The sequence below is a fragment of the Pelodiscus sinensis genome, chromosome 23, assembly GCF_052426305.1.
Source record: "Pelodiscus sinensis isolate ZL-2025 chromosome 23, ASM5242630v1, whole genome shotgun sequence".
In the NCBI taxonomy this organism is placed as follows: domain Eukaryota; kingdom Metazoa; phylum Chordata; order Testudines; family Trionychidae; genus Pelodiscus; species Pelodiscus sinensis.
In genome coordinates this window covers 6,362,708-6,386,972 of record NC_143074.1, presented here as the reverse complement: position 1 = coordinate 6,386,972, position 24,265 = coordinate 6,362,708, and the positions used below count along the sequence as shown (strand labels likewise).

The 24,265-nt window shown below is 45.1% G+C and overlaps 1 protein-coding gene across 2 annotated transcripts in view; it reads right to left on the bottom strand.

Annotated features, from left to right (window-relative positions):
* Positions 1 to 4,375, bottom strand: part of PAPPA (pappalysin 1) — a 243,954-nt gene extending 239,579 nt beyond the window's left edge. Inside the window, exons 1-2 of one of the 2 annotated variants that reach the window (XM_075905988.2) lie at positions 3,964 to 4,375; positions 2,486 to 3,233 (exon numbers count right to left, since the gene is read on the bottom strand). In XM_075905988.2, the coding sequence (XP_075762103.2) occupies positions 2,486 to 2,882 (397 nt within the window). In that variant the 5' untranslated portion in view covers positions 2,883 to 3,233; positions 3,964 to 4,375. The remainder of the gene's footprint in view (positions 1 to 2,485; positions 3,234 to 3,963) is intronic. The other variant, XM_075905990.2, reaches the window with a different exon arrangement.
* Positions 4,376 to 24,265: the final 19,890 nt, after the last annotated feature.

Below are 24,265 nucleotides of genomic sequence, written 5' to 3'. Positions count from 1 at the left end.
AAAACAAGAAGTTTCATTTCACAGAGGTAATCATCCTATACAACCCCACGCATTCCCTCTCCCTGCTCCCCACAACATATCAGTGGTAAAGACCATGATAGACTCTCTGGGCCAAGACGGCCACTTACACCAGCAGTGAATTTGTCCCTATCTCCCCTCCCATTTTAATGTCTAGACAGACAACTGACTTCTGTGGGGGTCACACCAGTGTGACTCCCAGGGCAGAAGGAGATTCCTATATCTGTCACAACCAAAACAAGGGAAAATGAGAAAGCCATTTCTGGCATCCAGAACTCTTGATTTCCTCATTCAGGGGGGAGTCTAATCTCTCCTACGCTTGCTGCAGGTCTGGGAGACCGCTAGTGTGTGGAGGATATTCCAAGTGAATTCCTTCTTGGCTCTATTCCAGGTGTTTACACACACAGCCAAACCTGGCTCCTCTTCAACTAGAGGAGGTGGAGTTTAAAAAAAAAATCGTCGTTCTGGGGAGTAAAGCTACAAGCTTTATGGTTCTAAACTGAAGCATTTCTATTCAAGCCGAATGTTATTTCTGTGCATAAAACAGGTCAGGTGTTTTATACAAGCAATAACTTAAACTCCCCCATACAATTAAAATACTTTATTTTACTACTGACAATCTTTGTGTGTGCCTTTGTGTGCGTGTATCGAGATTCCTCATCATGTGGATTGCAGATTCTAGTAAAATAGTACTTCCAGGGCTGGATGAAATAAGGATATGTATTTGCTTCGTATTTCCACTGACAATAGCTGTGTAAACCTGCACTCTGTCTTTTCCCACTTGAAAGGGAAACAATTTCAGACCTGCTGTTGTAAATCATGATTAGGAATAAGGGAGGAGGGGGAATAATAAATAATGGGGAATGGTGATAATCTAATCTCTTCCTTGCTTGAGATCACTCATCCCTCCTTCCTGGTTGGACTTCAGCTTTTTTCCTTACCCTAGAAATGCAATCTATGCTCAATGTCTCATATGCACCGCATTCGCCTCCTTAAAAGTGAATACAGCATCTGGGCACGGAGGAACATTAAAGCAATTTGCTGCCGAGCCTGCTTTGTTTTTGTTTTTGTTTTTTTTTGGGGGGGGGGGGAGGTTTCCTGAGAAGGGAGAGACTTTCTTAAGTGACAACAATCCCATAGGTCAAGTATAGTGCAATCAAGAGAAAGGAAATAAAAGAATGGAATGTAGCAGGGAACCAGGGGAAAGCAGCCCTAAAGGCTGATCAGTGACTATATCAAGAAGAAGAAAAGCATCCGCTAGGTTCATGTAGGAAATGACTCTAGTGAGAGGGGAAGGGGAAACCCTCACTGCCCCTTTAAGGCATTCTACAACATGGGAAAATTGTACTTTCAGGGAATCTCCTTGCCAAAGGAACTGTAAAATATGTCCCCTTTCTTGCCCCCCGTACCGCTTCTCCTCGTATTTGGATTGGTTTTGTTTAAAGAGCATTGCCATTTTCTACAGCTTCCTTCAGAGCAAAGATAAATGCTGCAGAACTTCTGAGGGTTTGTAAACCTTTTACGTTGTCATATGGCAGCTCCACTGCACTTTAGCACTCAAGTAGAGAGATAAAGGGAGGGGGAAAGAAAGAGAACACAAATTCCTGATAGGTTCATAACTTTTAAATAAGAAAAGTGCAATACTCCTCATTACTGTCACGACTGGACAGTTTAGCTCAGGAACTGGTCTCAGTACTAAACAATTCCATAGGGCAATTTGACTTTGCAGTCGTGTGTGTTACACTTGTGATTTTGAAGGGGAGAAAAAAAAATACTAAAAACATCCACTATGCTGTACCAGTCATATTCTAGCTGAGTGTTCAGAGGTTGGGAACTTTATAAAATAATTTGACTACTGGAGATTCACAATAGCCAAAACTTCCTTTACAGCTCTTTGGAAGCACATGCTAACCTAGTATTTAGAGAGACAACTTCTGAAATAAACTGAAAAGCTAATAAAACTCAAGGAAATCAAATAGGATCCTCATATGCGCATCCTTACACAAATTACATATTTTTTCACAGACACACACATGCATGCAAACACTTATTACAGTTATATTTTGCCTCATCAAATTAAATTAGAAACGAAAAGTACTCGCTTTCCTATTTGTACTTTGATTTAAAATAAAGAGTCTGTTTGGAATAATGCCATTGCCTCCGGCAAAAGTTTCCTTAACTTTTACACACACACATACACGTGCACGCACGCACACACACGCACGCACGCACACTCTCTCACATAGTTTGCAGAGTTTTTAGTTCAAGTATAGAGCCATCTCTAATAAACACTCAGATGTGTATCCATACATCAAGACATGTATATAGCTATATGCACACAGACACACACATATAGACACACGCATTTAAATATATACACGGTATATGCACACACACACCTACACTTGGCTGTTCTGCAGGCTTGTGAAAGATAAAAGGGATGCTACAGGTTCGGGGAGCTACCTACCTGCAATGACAGCTGGCGATCTCTGTCCTCCTTCAGCTCTCAGCCACACTTGCAAAGTGAAGGCATCTCTGGGCAGCTCAATATCTGCTTTCAGCCGCAGCTGATCACCTTGTCCACTGAAATAGAGCGCCCTGCTTGGGGTAAGGGAATCCCCTTCGCCCTTTACCTCCCGCTGTTGCCTCCTGCGGGGGACAGGCAGAGGCTCCAGACCAGCAGTGGAACGCCTGCCTCGGGCTAACCTGGTGGCACAGGTGCCCGGGGCAATGTAGCGGATCTGGCGGGTGTGCCTGGTGTCCCTTCTTGCCCTGCGGGAGCGCTCGTCCATCCCACATTCGGGTCCACTGGCTAGGGCTGTACAAAGAAGCGCAAGAGGCAGCAGCAAACTCCAGAGCTGCATTTCCAATCTTCCCCCCCCTTCTCCCCTGCAAATCCTCCCGATCTGCCAGCTTTGGGCTCCTCCTTGCCTTGACTTTCTTCTCCTGTTCACCCTTCTTGGGTATTTGCTCTTTTTATAACCTTTTTCAGTTGCTTTTTCTTTTCTTTTTTTTCTTCCTTTCTTTCTTTCCTGCTTATAGATTTTTTTCCCTTTTGAAATAAAATAAAAAAACAAAAACAAAACTCCTCCTTGGTTGAAATATATTTCTCTGTTCTTCCTACTCTATCTGTCTTCTTCTCTATTTCTCCAAAGCTGGAATTCCTCTCTCTCTTCTTTTCTCTGCTGGATTTTCTTCCCTTTATTTTTTTCTTCCTAAAAAAAAAAAAAAAAACCACCCAGCTTTCTCCAAGACACAGACCCACCGATTTCCCTCCCCCCCAAAAAGATGCTCTAATCTATTTATTTTTGGCTCCTTTATAACATAAGCCACAACCCCCTCCTTTCCCCCAACCTCTCCCCCCTCCCTTCTTCTCCACAAAATGAAAGAAAAGAGAAAAAGCCCCTCAGAAGATGAGTAAACAAGAATATGCTAATCTACTCTAGGGTGCTCCACCTTCCCAATTGAATGATTCCCATTAAAACTGCAGGGATCATGACTAATCAATCAGCTTGAAGGGGCAGATAGCTCCAGAGTCTCAAACACTTTTGCTGATTTCTTTTTTCCTCTTCTTTTCTTCCCTTCTGCTCTTTTCCCTCCTCTCTTTTCCCTTTTATTTGTTTTTTTAAAGGGGTAATTAATGTGAAGGTACCAATGAAATAAAAACCCTGCACCCCTTTCTGCAATCTCCCCAGCTTTCCTCCTCAGTACAGTCCAAAACACACATTCCTATTTTTTTTCTTGGCAAAAGAGAAAGCTATTTCTCCTCTCAGGCTCCCCTTTGCACTTTGCTGGTAAACCTCATGTTCCTCTGCAGCACATAAAGAGTCTTGAAACTTGATTCTCAGATTTTTTTTTAAATTGCTTGCTTTCTTTCTCTCTCCCTCCCTCTCTCTCTCTTTCTCTCTCTCTCTCTAATTCTCTCTTTCTTTCTTTCACTCTTACTATTTTCTTAAAGTTATGCAATCAGCCAGGCTCCCCCTTTTGTGGTCCCCCTCAGTGCAGTTGTGTGCAGCTAATCCAAATGTTGCATCAAAGGTCCCCATCCGATCATCAGGAGGAAAAAAGAGTGAAGCTTTTTGAAGAGCATTTGCTTTCCAGAAGCTGTAGCAGCAGAGCAGGGTTTGCCTTTTGAATGCTCCAAAAGACTCTTGGTATTGGGGTTTTTTAAATCATAAAAATTATTATTATTTTATTTTTGATTGATTGAAAAAATCCTCTCTCAATTTGGCTGATTTTTCAGTCTAAGGAATTCAGCTCCCCTGGTTTCCCTGGCTTAGTTGTAGCCACAGGTAAGAATCTGGCTGCTTGCTGGTTTGTGGATCTCTGTTTCTGAGCTGGGACGTTTTTTCTTCTTTTTTTTTTCTTCTTCTTTTTTTTTTAAATATATATAGTCACTCTTCAAAGATCTCAAAAGCTCCCCCTGATGGCAACAAAAAGTATTTTTCTAAATACTTAATAGTGGAAATGAATTAGCAGTGGTGCATTTTAAATTCATAGGTTGCTATTCCATTCACAAAAAGTATACTACAGCCCACTTATCTCTGGTTGCTGGTTACATTAGTTCACAAATCCAACAACTCTCACTAACTCCTCCCAAAATACCGACGGCCTTGTTCTTCTGCAGACATTTGACAAAGTCGCTGCAGTAACATTCCAGTGATTATGATCTTGTTGTTTCTACATATTATATCACTAGTATATTAAGAAGTTTTACCATAGAAAATTACATCTAAAATACAGGTGTAAAATTAACTAAAATCAATTATTTCAATCAGTAACCTAGATTTCTAAAAAAGTGTTATTAACGTGGATGTACGTGAGGATTTTTTGTTTACTTCCATTTGCAAATATTCAGAAATATGCAATGGGAACTTGAATTTCAGAGATGCCAGGCATCCAAGGAGTATCTTTGAAATCCATATGCATTGCAGATGCTAAGCACCTTTCTAACCGGGTCAAGGGTTTCCCAGGCCTCAGCCCAAATTGAGGATAATGATGTAAAAAATATATGTTTTTTGCAAGTCTATAGCATTTTCTATGCAAGGTCCTCAAAATGCAATGCAGGTACCATGTGGCAGATGGAAATTTGTAAGTACTGATGAAAACACATGCTATTATATAATATATATCATGAGTATTGCTATATAAGGAAAGACAAAAAAATAAAAGGCACATTCAATTATAGGCATACTTTACAAAGAGCATCTGGAGCTGAACGTACATATCTTATTATTTATAGTCTTGACTGCAGTAGCACTTAGCAGACCTAACAGAAACTAGGGCTCTGTTGTGCAAGGTGCTACACAAACCTATATTGAAAGACAGCTCCTGCCCCAAGGAAACTACAATGTAAATAGACAAGATGAATGGTGGGAGAGGAAAACAGAAGTACAACGAATTGAAATGAATCTGCCCAGGATCACACAACAGATCAGTAGCTGAGCCAGGAATAAAAAAGTTACCCAGGCTCCTAGAACCCTAACCCTATCCACTGGGAAAACTCCCACAGATATCAATGGGAATTTCCCCCACATTGGGTCTACAAGGGCACTACTTAGTAATAAGAGGCCTAAGTAGAGCTGGTCACACAATTTCCAACAGAATTACTATACATCAGAAAATGGTTATTCAATGAAATCTATGTTTCACTGGAATGCATTGATTTCACTGAAAATTTTAGATGAAAAGGTATTGAAACATTCAATTTCAACAGTGCTGTCTTGACTATGACATTAAATAATATTATATAACGTCTAAAAAAATAAGGCCAAAACAAACCATTTCCCTATTATCAAAATGAAACTGGTTGTCAAAGTTTTCAATATTTCTGCGAAGAAATTTTCAGTCAGTGGGAAACTACAAATTTTAACATTTTCTTCTAATTTGGACATTCCAACTTTTGTCCAGCTCTAATAATAAGATTCGAAGAAAATGTAAACCAAAAGCAAGATGTAACAAATGTGCATGTTCCAGAAAACAAATTTTTAGAAAAGGCAAATGACTAAACATCTCATTAATAGAATTCTCCTATCCTATGGGTCAAACCCTACTTCCCTTTCTCACAAGAGATGAAATTCAACCTTGTGCAAATGGACAGGATCAGAGCTGTGCCCTGCTCAAAAGCTCTGAGCTATAATTCAGGCTTGCAATCTCCTAAGAATTGCATTTCTCATCAGACTTTAGTGTTAGTTGGGCCAGAAACACTGGGCCAAAAAAAAGCCTCCTTCCTAAGATTTGGCCATTGCAACTTTTTGTCCCGGTTGAACTTAAAAATACAGAGGCAGTACAAAAAAAAAGAAAAGAACGGCAAAAGAATGTCAGGAGTGGGTGAGGTTGATTGGCTCATGGCCAATCTTGGGAAAAAGATGCATTTTTTCTTTAACAAGTTATCCACCTCTAGTTAATCCTCATACTATTTGAAAAAGAGTGTGTGTGACATATAAAGTTCATACCCTATCTAAGTTACCTACGTTCAATCAGATCAAAATTGTGGATATTGCTATGGATATCTTATTGCTGTGGATTCAAAATTGTGTATACATTTACTAACCTAGAAATTCAATAAAAAATTTAAAAAACAACAAATAGACCAGTAGCACCTTAAAGACTAACAAAACATGTAGATGGTATCATGAGCTTTCGTGGGCGTAACCCGCGTCTGAAGAAGTGGGTTGCGCCCATGAAAGCTCATGATACCATCTACATGTTTTGTTATTCTATAAGGTGCTACTAGTCTATTTGTTGTTTTTTAAGTTTTTCCTGTTGCAGACTAACTCGGCTACCCCTCTAAAACTAGAAATTCAAGTACTGCTATTATAGTCCCCTTTTTACAGGATATTACTAAATTACATCTGAAGACTGCCGTAGTGCTTTAAAAATTGGTGATACATAGGCAACTAGTTCAAGTCAAATTTGGTTTAAAACAAGAAGGCATGGAATCCCATTACTTTTCATTAGATTCTTAAATGGGACGTTCAGAATGTTAGTTGAGTTGAAGGGAGTGACACTGAATGTCCTAGTGGAAAACTCTTTATCTTATCCCCATGACATCATAGGATGAGCAGACATGTCTTAATTAATTATGATACTCTCCATTACCTTGGGAAGCAGGTATACTCGATGTGTTCTGATAATAAACGTCAGGATGACAAAGTGCTTGTATCGTGGAGAAGGAACAACAGATAAATTGTTGAAATGCAGCAGCGGTGACGTCACGGAACAAATGGAACCTTGTGCTCACCTAGGAAGTTTGATCATTATCGATGGTTCCATCACCGATGAGGTTGAAAGAAGATGTGTCTCAGCGACAAGTGCTGCGTAGAAGTTGATGAAATTATGGACTGATAAAAACATCATGGTTTGTATCAAAGTGAAAATGTATCAAACCAGCTTGTTAACAGTATTACTCTATGGTCTGGAAGCAGCTTCATTAAATGAAACAGACGTCAGAAGGCCGTAGGCAATAAAGATGAGAGGTCTTGAGAACATGGCATGGAATGATTTTAAGATGTTACAAGGAGAGTAGGATGCAAACCTCAGGATACCGAATGGACTGCAATCAAAAAGACGATGATAGGATGCTAGAATAATGCAAACACAACTAACAACTGAGACCTAGAAGCCGGCTCCAGAATAGGTAGCTGAACACTGTAGACAAGGACATGCTGAGGCTAGCTAGGCTTAATGGCAGAACATGCCACTGACAGGAATAAACGGCACCACTGTACAGCTCCCTGTCTTCGCAGATATGCTTTGGATTGAGGAGAAGATTACTGAAACAGAGACTCAGCTATTGTAGTCCCCTCTGTTACTCCATATACACATTACACCACCTTGTATAGCCTCTTGTGAATTTTAAACATGTTGCTTGAGCTACAAAACAATTAAGAATTGCAATAAATTACAAAGATAAAAATAAACTGATTGCTTTATAAAGGAGTCAGCCATGGCTGTAAACTTTTACTCTAAACTTCTCCCCTACAGAAAAGTGCATTTCTCTACCATGCTGATGCTTGTTTGATTGGAATTCAGTTACTCTATCCTTCAAATTTCTCTCATGAGATATCACCATAATAGCAACATTATATGGTCTTTTTTAAAATACATTCACTAAAAAAAACAACCCTACAGTTTTTTAAATTATGTAACTATTGGGCCAAATTCTGCTCTTAGTACACCAGTGTAAATCCTGAGTAACTCAGCAAACTGCAGGGCGGTTATTCTGCTTTTACAGTGAAGTAACACAGCAGGGCTTGAGTCCCCAAAACATTTTAATTCAAAGATTCTCCTTTCAGTTTTATTTCTCACCCCTTAGCAATCAATATTCTGTTCAGGATGGCCTCAGTGGGTGAAATCTGGCTCCACTGAAGCCAAAGACAAAACTCCCATTGACTTCAAGTGGGTCAGGATTTCACCCAGTAGGCATGACTAAATACCCATCAGTATCATGTAGACCTGTAAAGTCCGTTTCTGAAACTCTTCTTTCTGGGAATCATCCCCCAGAAATCAGTAAACTCAGTGGGGATATTTGCATACATAAGGCCCAATCTTTCTCCCATGGACTTTAGTGCACAGGACTGGACCACACTAATCATAATAAGGTTGCAGAATCGGGCCTTTAAGAAGACTAGGGTGTTCCTTTTAAGAAGGATAAAAATGTTGCCCTAAACTTGGGAGCATCCAGCTTCTTTCTGTCCCACAGACAGCTGAAATGAGCTTTACGTGCAGTAGCGCATTCTACAGTTTTCTTTGTGTTAACCCAATCAAATGGGTCTGCTCTACCAGTCCTTCTACCCCCAAAGGAAGAGATCTGTTCAATGCCATCTCCTACTACAGTGATGACCTGAAATAACTTACAATGGTCTTAGCATGGCGTTTTGGAATTGTGTGGCACAACACAGGTGGTAACGAGGGCATTAGCTGGCTATTTTTAAAGTTGTGTTTACTAGTGGAAGGCAGAAAGCAGATTCAAAAGGGATGTTTGCTTTGCTCTGTTCTCTGACAAACTCCAGAGTGACAAAACACCAACAAACTGCTCTAAGAAGAACCCTGCCACCCTCTGAGACCTTTGTTTAAAGCACCAGACTAACACTGAGTCCCATCCGACTAGATCTCAAAGCAGCAGGTGGGGACTATCACAAACAGGGGCAATGAAACTTCCTTGCAAGCTCCAGCTGATAGAATCAGGAAAGGGACACCCGGGAGGGAGAGAGAAGATGAATGAGGAAATATATTTTATTGAATCAGTTTCTACTGATGAAAGAGACAAGTGTTCAAGGTCCGCTGAGCTCTTCAGGTCTGTCGAGGAGACATTTTCAAAGCTGTCGGGGCACACAGACTCCCAATAGACATTGACTTCTACACAGAACGGGGCATACAAATCCGCTTAAGGACATTTAAAAATCCACATTGCTCACCTTTCAACTACAAGCAATTAATGTAAAAAATCAGGGGGCAGATGATAAGTGGGTTTAAATGGCCACAGCTGGATGAACGTCAAAGGAGTAATGACACTTTCCTCCATCTGATGATTTTGCCCCTTGTTAGCTTGTATTTGCCATAACGCACACAACTGGGATTCAGGTGGTCAGGGGTCTTTTTCCAACTTGCCTGCTAAATCACAACCACTTTATACCTCGCCTTCTCCTTTTGTTGCACAAGGAAATGATATTCACCCCCTTACAAGAGTGGTAAGTGTAGGGTGACCAGACAGCAATTGTGAAAGGTCAGGACACCTTTCGGGGAGGGGGGGGGGCATTTAGTCACCTTAGTTACATGGCTAAATTAACTACTTGCACAGATCCTCAGATGGAATTTGCTACAAAAATGCTACATGTTAATCACTAGGGGTACGTCTACACTACAGCGCTAGTTCGAACTAACTTAGTTCGAATTAGTTAATTAAGCTAGTTCGAACTAACGCATCTAGAACTAAAAACTAGTTCGAACTAGCGTTTTGCTAGTTCGAATAGTAAGTCCACATTGAGTGGACTCTGAACAGGGCTTAAGGATGGCCGGAAGCAGTGCCGGCAGGGCATAAAAGGAGGACTTAGAGCATGGAGATGCTGTCTCAGGCTAGCCGAGGGCTGCGCTTAAAGGGTCCCGACCCCCACCCCGGACAACAGTTCTAAGGGGTGCCCCGCTTGCAAAGAAGTTCTGGCTTGGAGTGCCCTGAGTGCCCACACTGGGCACATCACTCGGCCATCAGCCCGGCTGCACTTGCCGCAGGCTGCCATCTGGGGAGAAGGGGCAATTGGGGGGCTGCAGGAGAGCTTCCACCCCCAGAAGCCCGCAGAGCCAGCCCAGTCCTCCCCATCGGGGGCTCGTACCCCATTCCTCCCTCACCTCCTTCCACTTACCCTTCCCTAGCCCCCCTTCTTATTGATGTACAAAATAAAGATAACGTTTCTTCCAACATTGACTCTGTCTTTATTGAACAAAACTGGGGGAGACTGGGAAAAGGAGGTGGGAGAGGGGAAGAGAAAGGCTGGGAGAGGGGAGGGCAACTAACATGATCAGGGGTTGGGAACAGGTCCCAGATGAAGAAAGGCTACAGAGACTGGGACTGTTCAGCTTAGAAAAGAGGAGACGGAGGGGGGACAGGATAGAGGTCTCTAAAAGCAGGGGTTGGGTGGAGAGGGTGCATTCAGAAAAGTTCTTCCTGAGTTCCCATAAAGAAGGACTAGAGGACACCAAAGGAAAGGAATGGGTATCAGGCTTGAAACTAGTAAGAGAAAGTTGTTCTTGACAAAGCAAATAGTTAACCTGTGGAACTCCTTGCTGCAGGAGGCTGTGAAGGCTAGAACTAGAACAGAGTTTAAAGGGAAGTGAGATAAGTCATGGAGGTTGGGTCCATGGAGTCCTATTAGCTGAGGGTAGGAGTGGTGTCCCTGCCCAAAGTTTGTGGAAGGCTGGAGAGGGATGGCACGAGACAAATGGCTTGGTCATTGTCTTCGGTCCATCCCCTCCAGGGTCCCTAGGGTTGGCCGCTGTTGGCAGACAGGCTACTGGGCTAGATGGACCTTTGGTCTGACCCAGTACGGCCATTGTAAGCTCAGGGCTCAGTGTCGGGGGTCTCAGTGGACCCCCTTGATTTTCATGCACACCTGGTCCTGGGTGGCCAGGCTGGCAGCTCTCCTGCCCTAGACGGCCACTTTCCTGTGCCTAGTGCAGAGATCGTGGACGAGGTCCACGATGTCCGCACTAGCCCAGGAAGGTGCCCGCCTCTTGCGGTCCAGGGCAAGCTCCCGGGAGCCGCCAGCCTGGTCCCGGGAAGAGGGGGTGGGCTGGGGGGCATCGGGTGGGTGGCTCTGTGCCGTGCCAGGTGCAGGGTCTGCTAGCTGGGTGCTGGCAGGCTTGCACCTGGCACGGGCACCGTAGCCAGCCCGTGCCCCTTTAAGGGGTCCGGGGCCGGGAGGGGGGCATAGAGTTTCCCTGGTGTTGGCCAGAGTGGCCACCAGGGAAACCTGGGGAGGGCTAGCCTCCCACTAGTTCGAACTAAAGGGCTACACAGCCCTTAGTTCGAACTAGCTAGTTCGAACTAGGCGTTAGTCCTCGTAAAATGAGGTTTACCTAGTTCGAACTAAGCGCTCCGCTAGTTCGATTCAAATTCGAACTAGCGGAGCGCTAGTGTAGCACCTATTAAAGTTAGTTCGAACTAACGTCCGTTAGTTCGAACTAACTTTGTAGTGTAGACATACCCTAGAAGACTTACCCAGCGTTGCTCAGGTCTTTCAGGGCAAGGAGCTGGTGGTTTGGCAGATGCAGAAGTCTGGGCAGAGCCTTGGGGATGTGGGAGGGCAGTGCAGGAGACTTGGGGTTGGAGGTGGGAAAGTGCAGGGTTGGGGGGTGAGGAGGGGTTCAGAGTGTGTGGAGAGGTTGGGGGGGTCCCCCCAGTATGGGCCTTCTCTCTCCTCCCAGACTCACCAGTTGCTAAGGTCCTTTTCTTGCCCCCTACTCCTGCCTCAGCTGCCAGCGGCCTCTTCTCTTCCTTCAGTTCCCCCCCTTCCCCCAGCAACCAGGGGCCTTTTTTCCCCCATCCCCCTCCTCGCAGCCACTAGGGAACTTTTCTCTCCCCACAGCTGCCAGGTCATTTTTTTCTGCTGCCCCCTACTCTGGTGGTGCAGCCAAGGGCTAGGGAGGGGAAGGTTTGGGGCAGGAGGCTACTTACAGGTGTTGCTGGCAGGCAAAATGGCAGAGCCCCAGACCTGCTGGCCACTCCCTTGGTGGTACAGCCGCCCCCAGTGAACCCTGCAGGAAAGATCTCCCCTGAAGGCTCGCTGTCCTCACTGGCCATTCTCTGTATTGCATCCCTCCGAACAGTTCCATACTATGGAAAAGAGTCCCTTTCCTGGTGCTTCCAGTTAACCTGGCACAATCAAACTCTGACCTTGCTTTAAGTTAGGAGAAGAGGAAGCTGCACACCAAATTTTGTGGTCCTAGCTCTTACTGTTTAGGAAGAGTTCTTGAAAAAATGGACTCACAGATAGAGACACAAATCTCTAAAGTACACGTATGGATTATATGTTCATCGCCTGCTCTCTTTTTGTCTAATAAAGAATTTTCAGATTGGCGTGAAGATATCGCAATATGTACATCAGTTAAAAAAGGCGGCTACATGGAGCAGACTAAACAACAGACTAAATCTAGGGGTGAACTAACTGAATGTCTGGCATTCCAGAACAAACTGAGATGACGTCCCAAATTGTCTCATCAGAAGACTTTAAAATTTACAAGATGTCTGGCTTCAGGTCAAAGGCTGAGAAAAGAAATCTGGTAAATGACTATTCTGCCTGCAAATCTGTTTATCTGATCATTAGGATAACATGGGCTACTACTACAAGTTCCTGGGGAGGGGGCAGCGGAAAGAGAAGCTATCCAACTGTCTGCTGAACATCGATGAAAGACAACAATGTGGTCTTCATCCCTGAACTATTAGTTGATTTTTCTTTTTTAACTTTCGCAAGGAGGACTGTCACATGGCTGCTACTTTACTTACCCCATCTTCATATTTACTTCATATGGACTACTTTGTGAGCAGCCTCCTTGCTTTCCTCCAAAGACTGCAAGACTTTTAGGGCCTGGTTTCTAGAGACTTTGAGCATCTGCAGCCCCTGCTGGAGTCAGTGGGAGCTGTGAGGGAACTATCCCCCTGAAAATGAGGCCCAGGAGATGCAAAGTATGCAGTGTCCAAAACCGAGTGTCTCGGAGAGGGAAAAAATACATTTATGCTAAACCAACGAGGCACTCCTTATTAGCCAGCACTGGACAGCCAAACAACTGCAAGATGGAAAAGACAGGGGGCCTTTTCATTACACAAGAGCCCCCTGTCTTTGTAAATGTATTAGCAGATATGTTTAATCCAAATGGGCATGTAGCCACAACACAAAACACACCACTACGGTTGTTGTTAATTATCACCCCTCCACCCCACTCCTCCCCTGCCTTTTGGCAGCCTCTATAAAGAGGTCAAGGACTGGAAACTGAACTTTTTTCTTAGTCTTAGCAGTGTTTTCTCCGCAATAAAGATAATGATCAGTCATACGAGAGAGAGAGGGAGTGTGAGAGTTTGAGAATTATGTGACTTCTACTGGTTGTGTACCTGTTCTGTGGATCCATGGAGGACATCAGTCTCCAGGGCTGTCAATCCAATAACTTTCTCCAGCCATAATTCAATGTAAAAAGAAAAGAGAGAGGATGATCTGTTACGGATGACACTGGAGGGGGAGGCCATGAGCCCAGAGAGTGGCAGAGAGGTCTGGTTGCCTTCCGTACTACTCACTCTAAGGTTCAGATGGCTGACTCAGGACAGCATGGCATTGACAGCTACTCTGAAGGAGAGCTGGGGGTCTGGGAGGCAGGGAAGCAAGGAGTTGTGCTCTCCATACAACTCGCTCAGCTCCCCTGAAGGCTGAGTCAGTACGGTATGGCATTACAGTAGAAGAGCTGAGTGAGCTGCTCTGAAGGCCGGAAGCAAGGTGCTATGCAGGTTAATGCGTGTGCATGAGGCGACAAGGGCAGGGGTCAGAGAGGGATAGAAAAATAATTTAGAGTACTTAGCTTCAGAAAAACCTGGAAAACGGCTACTTGGAGAGGACTTTGGACCAGGCCAGCAAGGCTGTATTATGACATCTATCAGGTCCCATAACTTTCACAAATGAGTCGAACACACTGTGACGTGGCAGCTGCCCTGCACTGGCCTAATAGGCTAAGTCTACATGGCTTCTTGCGCAAGTATGGCCATTCTTACGCAAAAATCTGCAGAGTGTCTACACTGCCCACCTGCTCTTGCGCAAGGAAATTTACAGTACGGCGTGGTAAGAGAGGGCTTCTTGTGCAAGAGCGATGCTCTTTTTTAACAGGTGTAAGTCCTCTTGTGCAGGGGCTCTTGTGCAAGAGGGCAGTGTGGACGCTCGGGAGGGATTTCTTGCGCAAGAAAGCCCTATGGCTAAAATGGCCATTGGAGCTTTCTTGCGCAAGAGAGCATCCACACTACCATGGGAGCTCTTGTGCAAAAGCACAGCGCGCACATGGCAGTGTGGACGTTTTCTTGCGCAAGACTTCTTGCACAAGAACTCTTGCGCAAGATGTTCTTGCGCCAGAAGTCGCGAGTGTAGACATAGCCATAAGGTTTAAACTCAGCCCTGAGAGAGGGCTGGGGCAGTGGAGCAAGCAGCGGTGAAGTATAACAGCCAATTAGGGCCCAGCTGGGGCTGTATAAATACGGGCTCCCAAAGTGGAGGAAAACACACTCTTGCTCCAGCCATGGAGCAGGAAGGACCTGGCTTCAGGGAGGCTAAAGAAGATGCCAGACAGAGTTGGGGAGCTCTGACCAGCCAAAATCCCAGGCTGAGGCCTTGCTCTCAAGGCCTGAGGGCACTAGAGATGCAGGGAGGCAGCAGGTCCTCACTTCCTTACCAATGATGAGTGGCCATTTCAAACTGCAATTTGCCCCTGAGGCAGAGGCTAGGTGATGGCTGGTAGTGAGTCACTGAGGCAAGGTGAGTGTAGGGGGTTAGGGTTCCCTGAGAAAGGAGGACCCCAGTGTGCAGGAGAAAGATATGTGAGGGTGAGACACTGTTCAGCTGAAGGTGCTTTGATGCTGAAGAGCTGATTCCCTGAAGGACCAGCAGGAGGCGCTTCGGGAGCCCATCATGACCTGCTACACACTGCCAAGTGTTTTTTTCCCCCTCAGAACCAATTTTGTATTCTGAACAGCATCGCTGACAGGATTGAAAGGGAAAACCTGTTTTGTTTTGCTGCTAAGGAAGATAATCAATGAAATGATAAATTAAATGAACAGGAGAAAGTCACTGTGTGCCATTCAGCAGAATGAAAGCCAAGTGATAGCGCTCAAGGGAAAGGCCTATCTCTGCCTCTCAGAAATTCCCTTACTTCTTTCACTCGAATGGCATTTGAAAAACACAGCACGTCCCACTCACGTGACACAGGGCCCAGACTGCCCCCTCCCCACTCCTGATCTAGACTGTCCGAACTTTCACGGTCAGATCTGAACTAAGCAAGTGCTCCCATTTCTATAGTGCAACGGGCCACATCAAAGCCCTGGATCCAACCACCTCGAATGTTTAGTAAAGTTTAGATTCTGATCTAAACTTTGTGGCTTGGGCCCTCAACACAAAGAAATGGGCAGGTTAAAACTAAATCCCCCCCATGCTCCAAACACCCACAGATTTGCCCTCCAATTGCAGCCCCATTGCTTTCAAGGCACTTACCTTCACAGCTTCCCTGATGCACTCTTGTCTTCTTCCCACTCATGAGTTGTTCACCTCCTATCTGAGGCAGGTAGTGAAGTCCATCCCAGAAGCAGCTGGCTGGCAGCAACCAGCTGACATTTCCACTTGGTCACCTGATTCTCTGATTGGGAGGCTGCATCTTATCCCAAGGATGCTGCCAGGAATGATTGCTAATGGCCACTCCACAAGAACTGAAGAAATGGATTAAAATGAAAGGTAGGCCACCCTGCATCAGTAAGACAATCCCTACCCAAGATAAATCTACACTGCACCGTAACTCGAAATGCAAATCTTATTTTGATGCTATTGCTTATTTAGTCATTTGTCACGATCTACACAGCATCAAATTTCGAAATAAAGCACTATCCTGAAACATCCCTTACTCCTTGTAGAATGAGGTTTACAGGGACATGGGACTAGTGTGCCTAAAACAATGGGCTTGCTGTGAAGACACAGGATAGCTATTTTGAGATACTCTGGTATCCCAAAATAGCATTGCGGTATAGACGTAGCCTCAGTGGCAAGCATAATAACGGAGCTGATAAAAGCCATACACATTTCAGAATCTCTCTCTTGTCCACATGGGGAATTCATGGGAAAGTTAGTGCAAAATAGCTAGGATGTGAATTTAAAATGCAATTGCTTTTCCACACTAACGTTCCATGTGGACATTCTTATTCTGCATTAGCATATGGTGTGGCATTCCATGTAGGTAAGCTGTTGGGCACTTATATGGCCCCCATCATCACACTATGTGAATACTGCACAAGTTGTAATGCATTTATCGCAGTTAACACTAAGCTGGGGGAGAGGTAGATATTTTGGAGGGCAGGGAAAGGGTCCAGAGTGACCTAGACAATTGGAGGTTTGGGCCAAAGGAAATCTGATGGGGTTCAACAAGGACAAGTGCAGAGTCCTGCACTTGGGACAGAAGAATCCTAAGCACTGTTACAGGCTGGGGACCGACTGGCTAAGCAGCAGTTTGGCAGAAAAGGACCTGGGGATGACAGTGGATGAGAAGCTGGATATGAGTCAACAGTATGCCCTTGTAGCCAAGAAGGTTAATGGCATATTAGGGTATATTAGGAGGAGCACTGCCAGCAGATCTAGGGAAGTGATTATTCCCTTTTATTTGGCACTGGTGAGGTCACATTTGTAGTATTGTATCCAATTTTGGACCCTCCACCCATTAGAGAAACGATGTGGATGCATTGGAGAAAGTCCAGTGAAGGCAACAAAAAAGATTAAGGGCTGGAGCATATGACCTATGAAGAAAGGCTGAGGGATTTGGGCTTATTTAGTCTACAGAAGAGAAGAGTTAGGGGAGATTTCATAGTAGCCTTCAACTAATTGAAGTGGGGTTCCAAAGAGGATGGAGAGAGGCTGTTCTTAAAAGTGACAGATGACAGAACAAGGAGCAATGGTCTCAAGTTGCAGTGGGGGAGGTCTAGCTTGGATATTAAGAAAAACTATTTCCCTAGGAGGGTGGTGAAGCACTGGAATGGGTTACCAAGGGAGGTGGTGGAATCTCCATCCCTAGAGGTTTTTAAGTCCCGGCTTGACTTAAGTCCCTGGCTGGGATGATTTAGTTGGGGATGTTCCTGCTTTGGGCAGATGGGTTGGATTTGATGACCTTCTAAGGTCTCTTCCAGCCTATGATTATCCTCCAAGTCCTCTGTGAAATAGGACAAATCTATTATCCCCATTATACAGATGGAAACTGAGGCAACTAAATGACTTGGCTAAGCTCTGTGAGGGTATGTCTACACTACAGCACTAATTCAAACTAACTTAATTTGAATTAGTTAATTTGAACTAAGCTAATTCGAACTAGTGCATCTAGACCTAAAAACTAGTTCAAATTAGCATTTTGCTAATTCCAACTAGCATGTTCACATTGAGTGGACCCTGAACCGAGGTTAAGGATGGCCGGAAGCAGTGCCGGCAGGGCATCAGATTAGGACTTAGAGCGTGGAGCTGCTGTCTCAGGCTAGCCAAGGGCTGTTCTTATAGGGACTTGACCACATCCCAGACAGGCAGTTCTCAGGGGTTCCCCGCTTGCAAAGCAGTCCTGGCTTGGAGTGCCCTGAGTGCCCACACTCGGCACATCACAGCACTCGGCCATCAGCCCGGCTGTACTTGCTGCAGGCTGCCATCCGGGGGGGTTCAATCAGGGGGCTGCAGGAGGGCTTCCACCCCGAGGAGCCCGCAGAGCCACCCTAGTCCTCCTTCACCTCCTTCCACTTACCCCTCCCTAACCCCTCTTCCTGATGTACAAATAAAGGACACGTGTGTTCAAAAATAGAAACTCTTTATTTAACAAAACTCGGGGATACTGGGAAAAGGAGGTGGGAGAGGGGAAGAGAGGGGGTGGGATAGGAGAGGGAAACTAAAATGATCAGGGGTTTGGAACAGGTCCCATATGAAGAGAGGCTAAAGAGACTGGGACTTTTCAGCTTAGAAAAGAGGAGACTGAGGGGGATATGATAGACGTCTATAAAAGCATGAGTGGTGTGGAAAGGGTGCATAAAGAAAAGTTCTTCATTAGTTCCCATAATAGAAGGACTAGAGGACACCAAATGAAAGGAATGGGTAGCAGGCTTCAAACTAATAACAGAAAGTTCTTCTTCACAAAGCAAATAGTCAACCTGTGGAACTTCTTGCTGCAGGAGGCTGTGAAGGCTAGAACTAGAACAGAGTTTAAAGAGAAGTGAGATAAAGTCATGGAGGTTGGGTCCATGGAGTGCTATTAGCCAGGGGGTAGAAATGGTGCCCCTGGCCTCTGTTTGTGGAAGGCTGGAGATGGATGACACGAGACAAATGGCTTGGTCATTGTCTTCGGTCCATCCCCTCCAGGGTACCTAGTGTTGGCCGCTGTTGACAGACAGGCTACTGGGCTAGACGGACCTTTGTTCTGACCCAGTATGGCCATTCTAAGCTCAGTGCTCAGGGTCGGGGGTCTCAGTGGACCACCTTGATTTTCATGCACACCTGCTCCTGGGTGGCCAGGCTGACAGCTATCCTGCCCTAGAGGGCCACTTTCCTGTGCCTAGTGCGGAGGTCGTGGATGAGGTCCACGATGTCTGCACTAGACCAGGCTGGCGCCCGCCTCTTACAGACCTGGGCAGGCTCCCGGGAGCCGCCAGCCTGGTCCCGGGAAGAGGCGGAGAGCTGGGTGGCAGCGGGTGGCTGGCTCGAGCCGTGCCGGGTGCAGGGTCTGCTGGCTGGGTGCTGGCAGGCTTGTACCTGGTACAGGCACCGTAGCCAGCCCGTGCCCCTTTAAGGGCTCCGGGGCCGGGAGGGGGGCAGAAGAGTTTCCCTGGTGTTGGGCAGAGTGGCCACCAGGGAAAGCTAGGGAGGGCTAGCCTCCCACTAGTTCGAATTAAGTGGCTACACAGCCCTTAATTCGAACTAGTTAATTCGAACTAGGCGTTAGTCCTCGTGGAATGAGGTTTACCTAGTTCGAATTAAGCGCTCCACTAGTTTGAATTAAGTTCGAACTAGCGGTTCGCGAGTGTAGCGCATATCAAAGTTAATTCGAACTAACGTCTGTTAGTTCGAATTAACTTTGTAGTGTAGACATACCCTGAAGGAACAGGGAATTGAACCTAGGCCTCTGCTGCAATCACTAGATCATCTTGCCACTTATAGTCCCAAAGCCCTACTGAGATGGCAGAGAGAGAAAATTACAGATCATCATTAGAGCCCTTCATCTGTATTCCTGGTTGGTTTCTTGGGTTTAAGAGTGGGGTTGGGAAAATGCAAGTGGAAGGACCATGTAGTCCTGTACTTTTGTCAATCAGAGCACTGCATAAACCCTGCTCCTATCTCATCACAGGTCTGGAAATGCTGGGGGAGCAAAGGAAGACAGCCCATCTGAGAAGATCTGGCTGTGTGGCCCAAGGTGCTTTTTATCCACGTTTGCCAGATGGAATGTCATCCACTCATCACTATACCCATTGGTAACATGCTTTGCATCAGGTCCTGTGATGTTTCTCCAGAGGGTTTTCTATCCCCATTACAAGAGAATATAGTCCTATGCTAGAACCCCTTCTTCTTGGCCCTCTCGCCTTAGGCTTTGCTCCCTTTTCCAGAAGGAGGGAGGAAAATAGAAGATAGGCAGCCAAAGTAAAAGAAGAAAACAAAAATTGTTATAAACCCAGCTAAAGGTGGGCGGGGGGAAGGGACTGGTTCTGTTAGAAACTTGGCACTGATGGCTTTCTGTGATATGTCCTATGTGAAACAAAAACAATATAGTAAGTATAGGAAACGATTGCCATATGTGAGGCTGATGGCAAACTGCCCTTTTCCCGCCACCCCCCATTGCTTTCATCACTAAAGCTGAGATTAAATAAGTGAAACCCATCTCTGTTTATTTTAATGCATAAATACATCATGGACCAGTGGTCACAAACCAGTGGCAGCTCTAGTTCCAAATGTTAAGGGCGAGCATTGCCTGTATTCCTCATTCACTATACATGCATTTAAGGGCACTTCTGAAAATATCCCTTTGCCCTCTGTTCTGATCACCTGGTTCTTCAGGGAAGTGCAGAGACTCTCACTGAGATCCTGACATGATGCAGGATGCCACGGAATCTAAAGCTCTCGTATCCCCCTTGGTTAGAGTATGGGAGATGTTACATGAGTGTCACACAGATGTGGGCTCTCTAGGGGCATGTCTACACTAGGAAAATATTTTGAAACAACTACATTCAAAATAATAACTCCTAAATTACTATTTCAAAATAAGCGTTATACCCCGAGGAAAGCAGGAGTGCAGATTTTGAAATAACCAGCCCATTATTTCAAAATAATGGACTTGGTAGTGTGGATACTCTGCTTATTATTTCAAAATAAGGGGGGTTATTTCAAAATAACTCTCAAGTGTAGAGCAGGGCCCTACGTGCTGCCAAAAACTTGCTACCTCTAGCCCTTACCCTCTTGCCAAAGAGAGATTCAACAGTTTTGCTCAGGCAGGCACTTCAAGTAACAAATGAGATGAGCTGTGGTGATGGACATGATGTAAGAGTCTAGAAAGAGTACAAATCTCCTGAGGCTACAAGATCTGGGCTGGAAATATCACAACTCATCAGTCTCTTAATACTCTGCCACTGCTGCTTCCAAACACAATGAAGAAGGACTCTGTAACAACCTGCTTTCTATCAGAGTGTTTAAGCTCTAAGATAACTGACGCTTCTCTGAACCATCAACATCTCTTCAGTTCAACTGTGCAGGCAGGTTTGGGTTGCTACTTACTCTATCCAAACTGGTTTCTTTGTCCCATTTCAATGGTCACCTTAAAAATATGACATTTTGCCATTTGCCGATAAATAAAATTAAATCAGGTACTTAGAATGTGGAATGCCATAATACCCCATGTACAATGCTGCAGACAAGGTGACTGTCAAGAATTGAATGGTGAATGCTATTAAAGTTATGAAGTTATGGCGGTGGTGCGATTCTATATGGCTTCTTTAAGAGGTGAATCTGGTTTTGTAGTGCAGTCCCATCTGAGCTGACACAGAATCCCTAGGAGGACTGAAATTTGACATGGTAGCTCCTAGTGGCTGGAGATGAGGCTGACAACTGCTATTAAAGCTCCCTTCTTCAGAGTGTGATTCAAAGCCTATTGAATTTCATGGAAATATTTCCTTCAGCTCCATGGCTTTGTATGATCCCCTAAGTCTTTGTGTAGTTTGAACTATGCGAGAAGTGTCCCCTCTAAAGTACCATTTCATCCTCAAGGGAACAGCCAAGATTATTAGATTCATTCAATGATTTCTGATGACTGTCTATGAAGTGGATTGTATCAGTCCCAATCCTCACATTTGAGCATTCACGTCAAAGCTACCATAACTGTTGCCCACCAGCATCCTTTTGAAGACTGGCACAGAGGCTGTGTGAGGACTAAAGGGGGTTTGGAGGCAGCCTATGCTATTACCTCACTCCCTTGAGGTGATCATGTCAATTAAGGGTGGCTTTACCTGGATAGGATGGATCACATGGTTTGCATTGACACTGCTCACGCTGTACTTTGTTACACAGAGTTTCACCAGCCTTCTCCATCCACCCACTTTCACCTGCACTAAATTCACTGAGGGTGCATCTACACAGCACCATAAACTCGAAATAAGATAGCTTAGCAAAGTGCATAGCTTATTTCGGGTCTATTTTGAAATAGGCTATTTTGAAATTTGGCGCTGTCTACATACTACCAAATTTCGAAATAAAGTGCTATTTCAAGCCATCCCTTATTCCTCGTAGAATGAGGTTTACAGGAATGGTGAAATAGCACATCCACTGTATTTCGGAATAACAGATGCGTTCAAAAGATAACCGAGGTATCCCAAAATAACTTTGCTGTGTAGACATACCCTGAAAGGTTAAAAAAGAAGTCAGGGTGAAAAGAAGAAAGATTATTAATATTCAACATTAGTTTGCATTGAATTGTGTCCTCTATTTTGGGATGCTGCTTCCTGATTTCACTGATGTTTTTCTTATTAAAATTGATCTTTACAAGAGCACCAAAATAAAAAGGCGGAGGTGGGGGGGAGAACCACGCTCCTGGTTTGTTTATGCTGGGTCACACAGTAAAACCACGTTTTGTTTTTCTTTTAATTTCGTGCTTTAAGAAGAAACACATTGTTGGAATCATGAGGCTAGGACCTACGGCACGGTTCAACTTTCAACGTATTCTAGGCCAATTTTCCCCCTAGAGCAGTCTCCTTCTAATTATTCTTGTGATGAACTTTCCTGTTCTCAGCTAACAAGTAGCAGACCACATCGGAAACACATTCCACCTCTCCTTTATTAGCAGCAAGTTTGGTCTTTCACTCTAAGAATAAAAATAAAAGGTTCATTTTCAATAAATTAAAAAATGCTGGCTGAGATATTTCAAAGCTGACAGTTGAGCATCTGGGGGATTTTGATGCTCAATGCACATTCAGTTTAATAGGAACTGGTCTCCAAATCTCACCCTTGATTCTTACGAAAATGCCCCTTGGTTTTAATATTGATAATTATTACACAATATTTTGCATTTCAGATCTCCTGTGAACTCTGCCTCAGCTCAGAAGCTAGGACTACACCACAATCCCAGGCTCGGATAGAATAGCACCACTGCTATAACTTCTTGGACAGTATGCAACTATTAAAAACTCAACATATTGGGATGGATCAAAAACACTCCTTCTGCTCCCTCTTATCCCCATAGGTGTGCGAAGTGGGAATGCAGGGTTGCTGTAGCACCTCCAGGTTTTGCACCTGGCTTTCCTGAATTTGTGGAATGGCCCTGCTGCAAGATCATCCAGTCCCATGTCCCAGCCTCCAGGTGGCCTCACAGGGTCCTGCCATTACAGGCTTTGCCAGCTCCCCAGGGTCCTGCCAGCCTTGCTGGTCCTTGGAGGCCGGTCACCTGCTGGCTCCATAAGCTCCACGGACACCCAGGCTGTGTCTAGACTACATGGCTCCATCGACAGAGCCATGTAGATTAGGGTTATAGGCAAAGGGAAATGAAGCGGTGATTTAAATAATCGCTGCTTCATTAAAATTTACATGGCTGCCGCGCTGAGCCGACAAACAGCTGATCAGCGGTTTGCCCGCTGAGCGCGCTAGTCTGGACGCTCCCCTGCTGACATCAAAGCCCTTTGTCAGCAGCCCCGTTATTCCTCGTGGGATGAGGTTTACCGGGGCTGCCGACAAAGGGCTTTGATGTCGGTAGGGGAGCGTCCAGACTAGCGCGCTGAGTGGACAAACAGCTGATCAGCTGTTTGTCGGCTCAGCGCAGCAGCCATGTAAATTTAAATGAAGCGGCGATTATTTTAATCGCGGCCTCATTTCCCTTTTTTGAATACACAAATCTACATGCCTCCGTCGACGGAGGCATGTAGTTTAGACGTACCCCCAGGGACTGGCTGGCCCTTCCATAGGCTCCGCAGCCCATCGGCCCCATCAGCCCCAGGGTCCTGCTGCTGGACCAGGGCTCTGCAGCTGCCCCCAGCTGTGAAGTTGCCTGGGGCAGTGAGGTTGCCAACTCTCCTGGACTGCACAGGCTGGATGGCCATTTGCACCAGTCCAAGAGAGATGGCAACCCAATCTCAACAGCTCTAAAAGGAAGGGGGGGTGCAGCTCAGCACCACTACCCCCAAAATAGTTCCAGAACCTCTGCTTAGCTCCATAAAAATGAAATCCCAAGACAGGAGTTTGAGGCACCTCACAGACACTACAGACACAGTGTTTATAGCCCTGCAAGAGTTCATAGCATCATAGAACACTAGAACTGGAAGGCACCTTACGAGATCAACAAGTCCAGTCCCCTGCCCTCATGGCAGGACCAAGCACCATCTAGATCAATGTTTCTGACAGTGTTGCATGAAATCCCTTTCAGAAACACATTAACTGGCCGCCCTGGTTTGTTTATTTACTGGTGCCGCGGCCACGAAGCCTCGTGGCTTCCATTGGCTCTGTTTCATCCTTTGCAGCCAAGGGGAGCT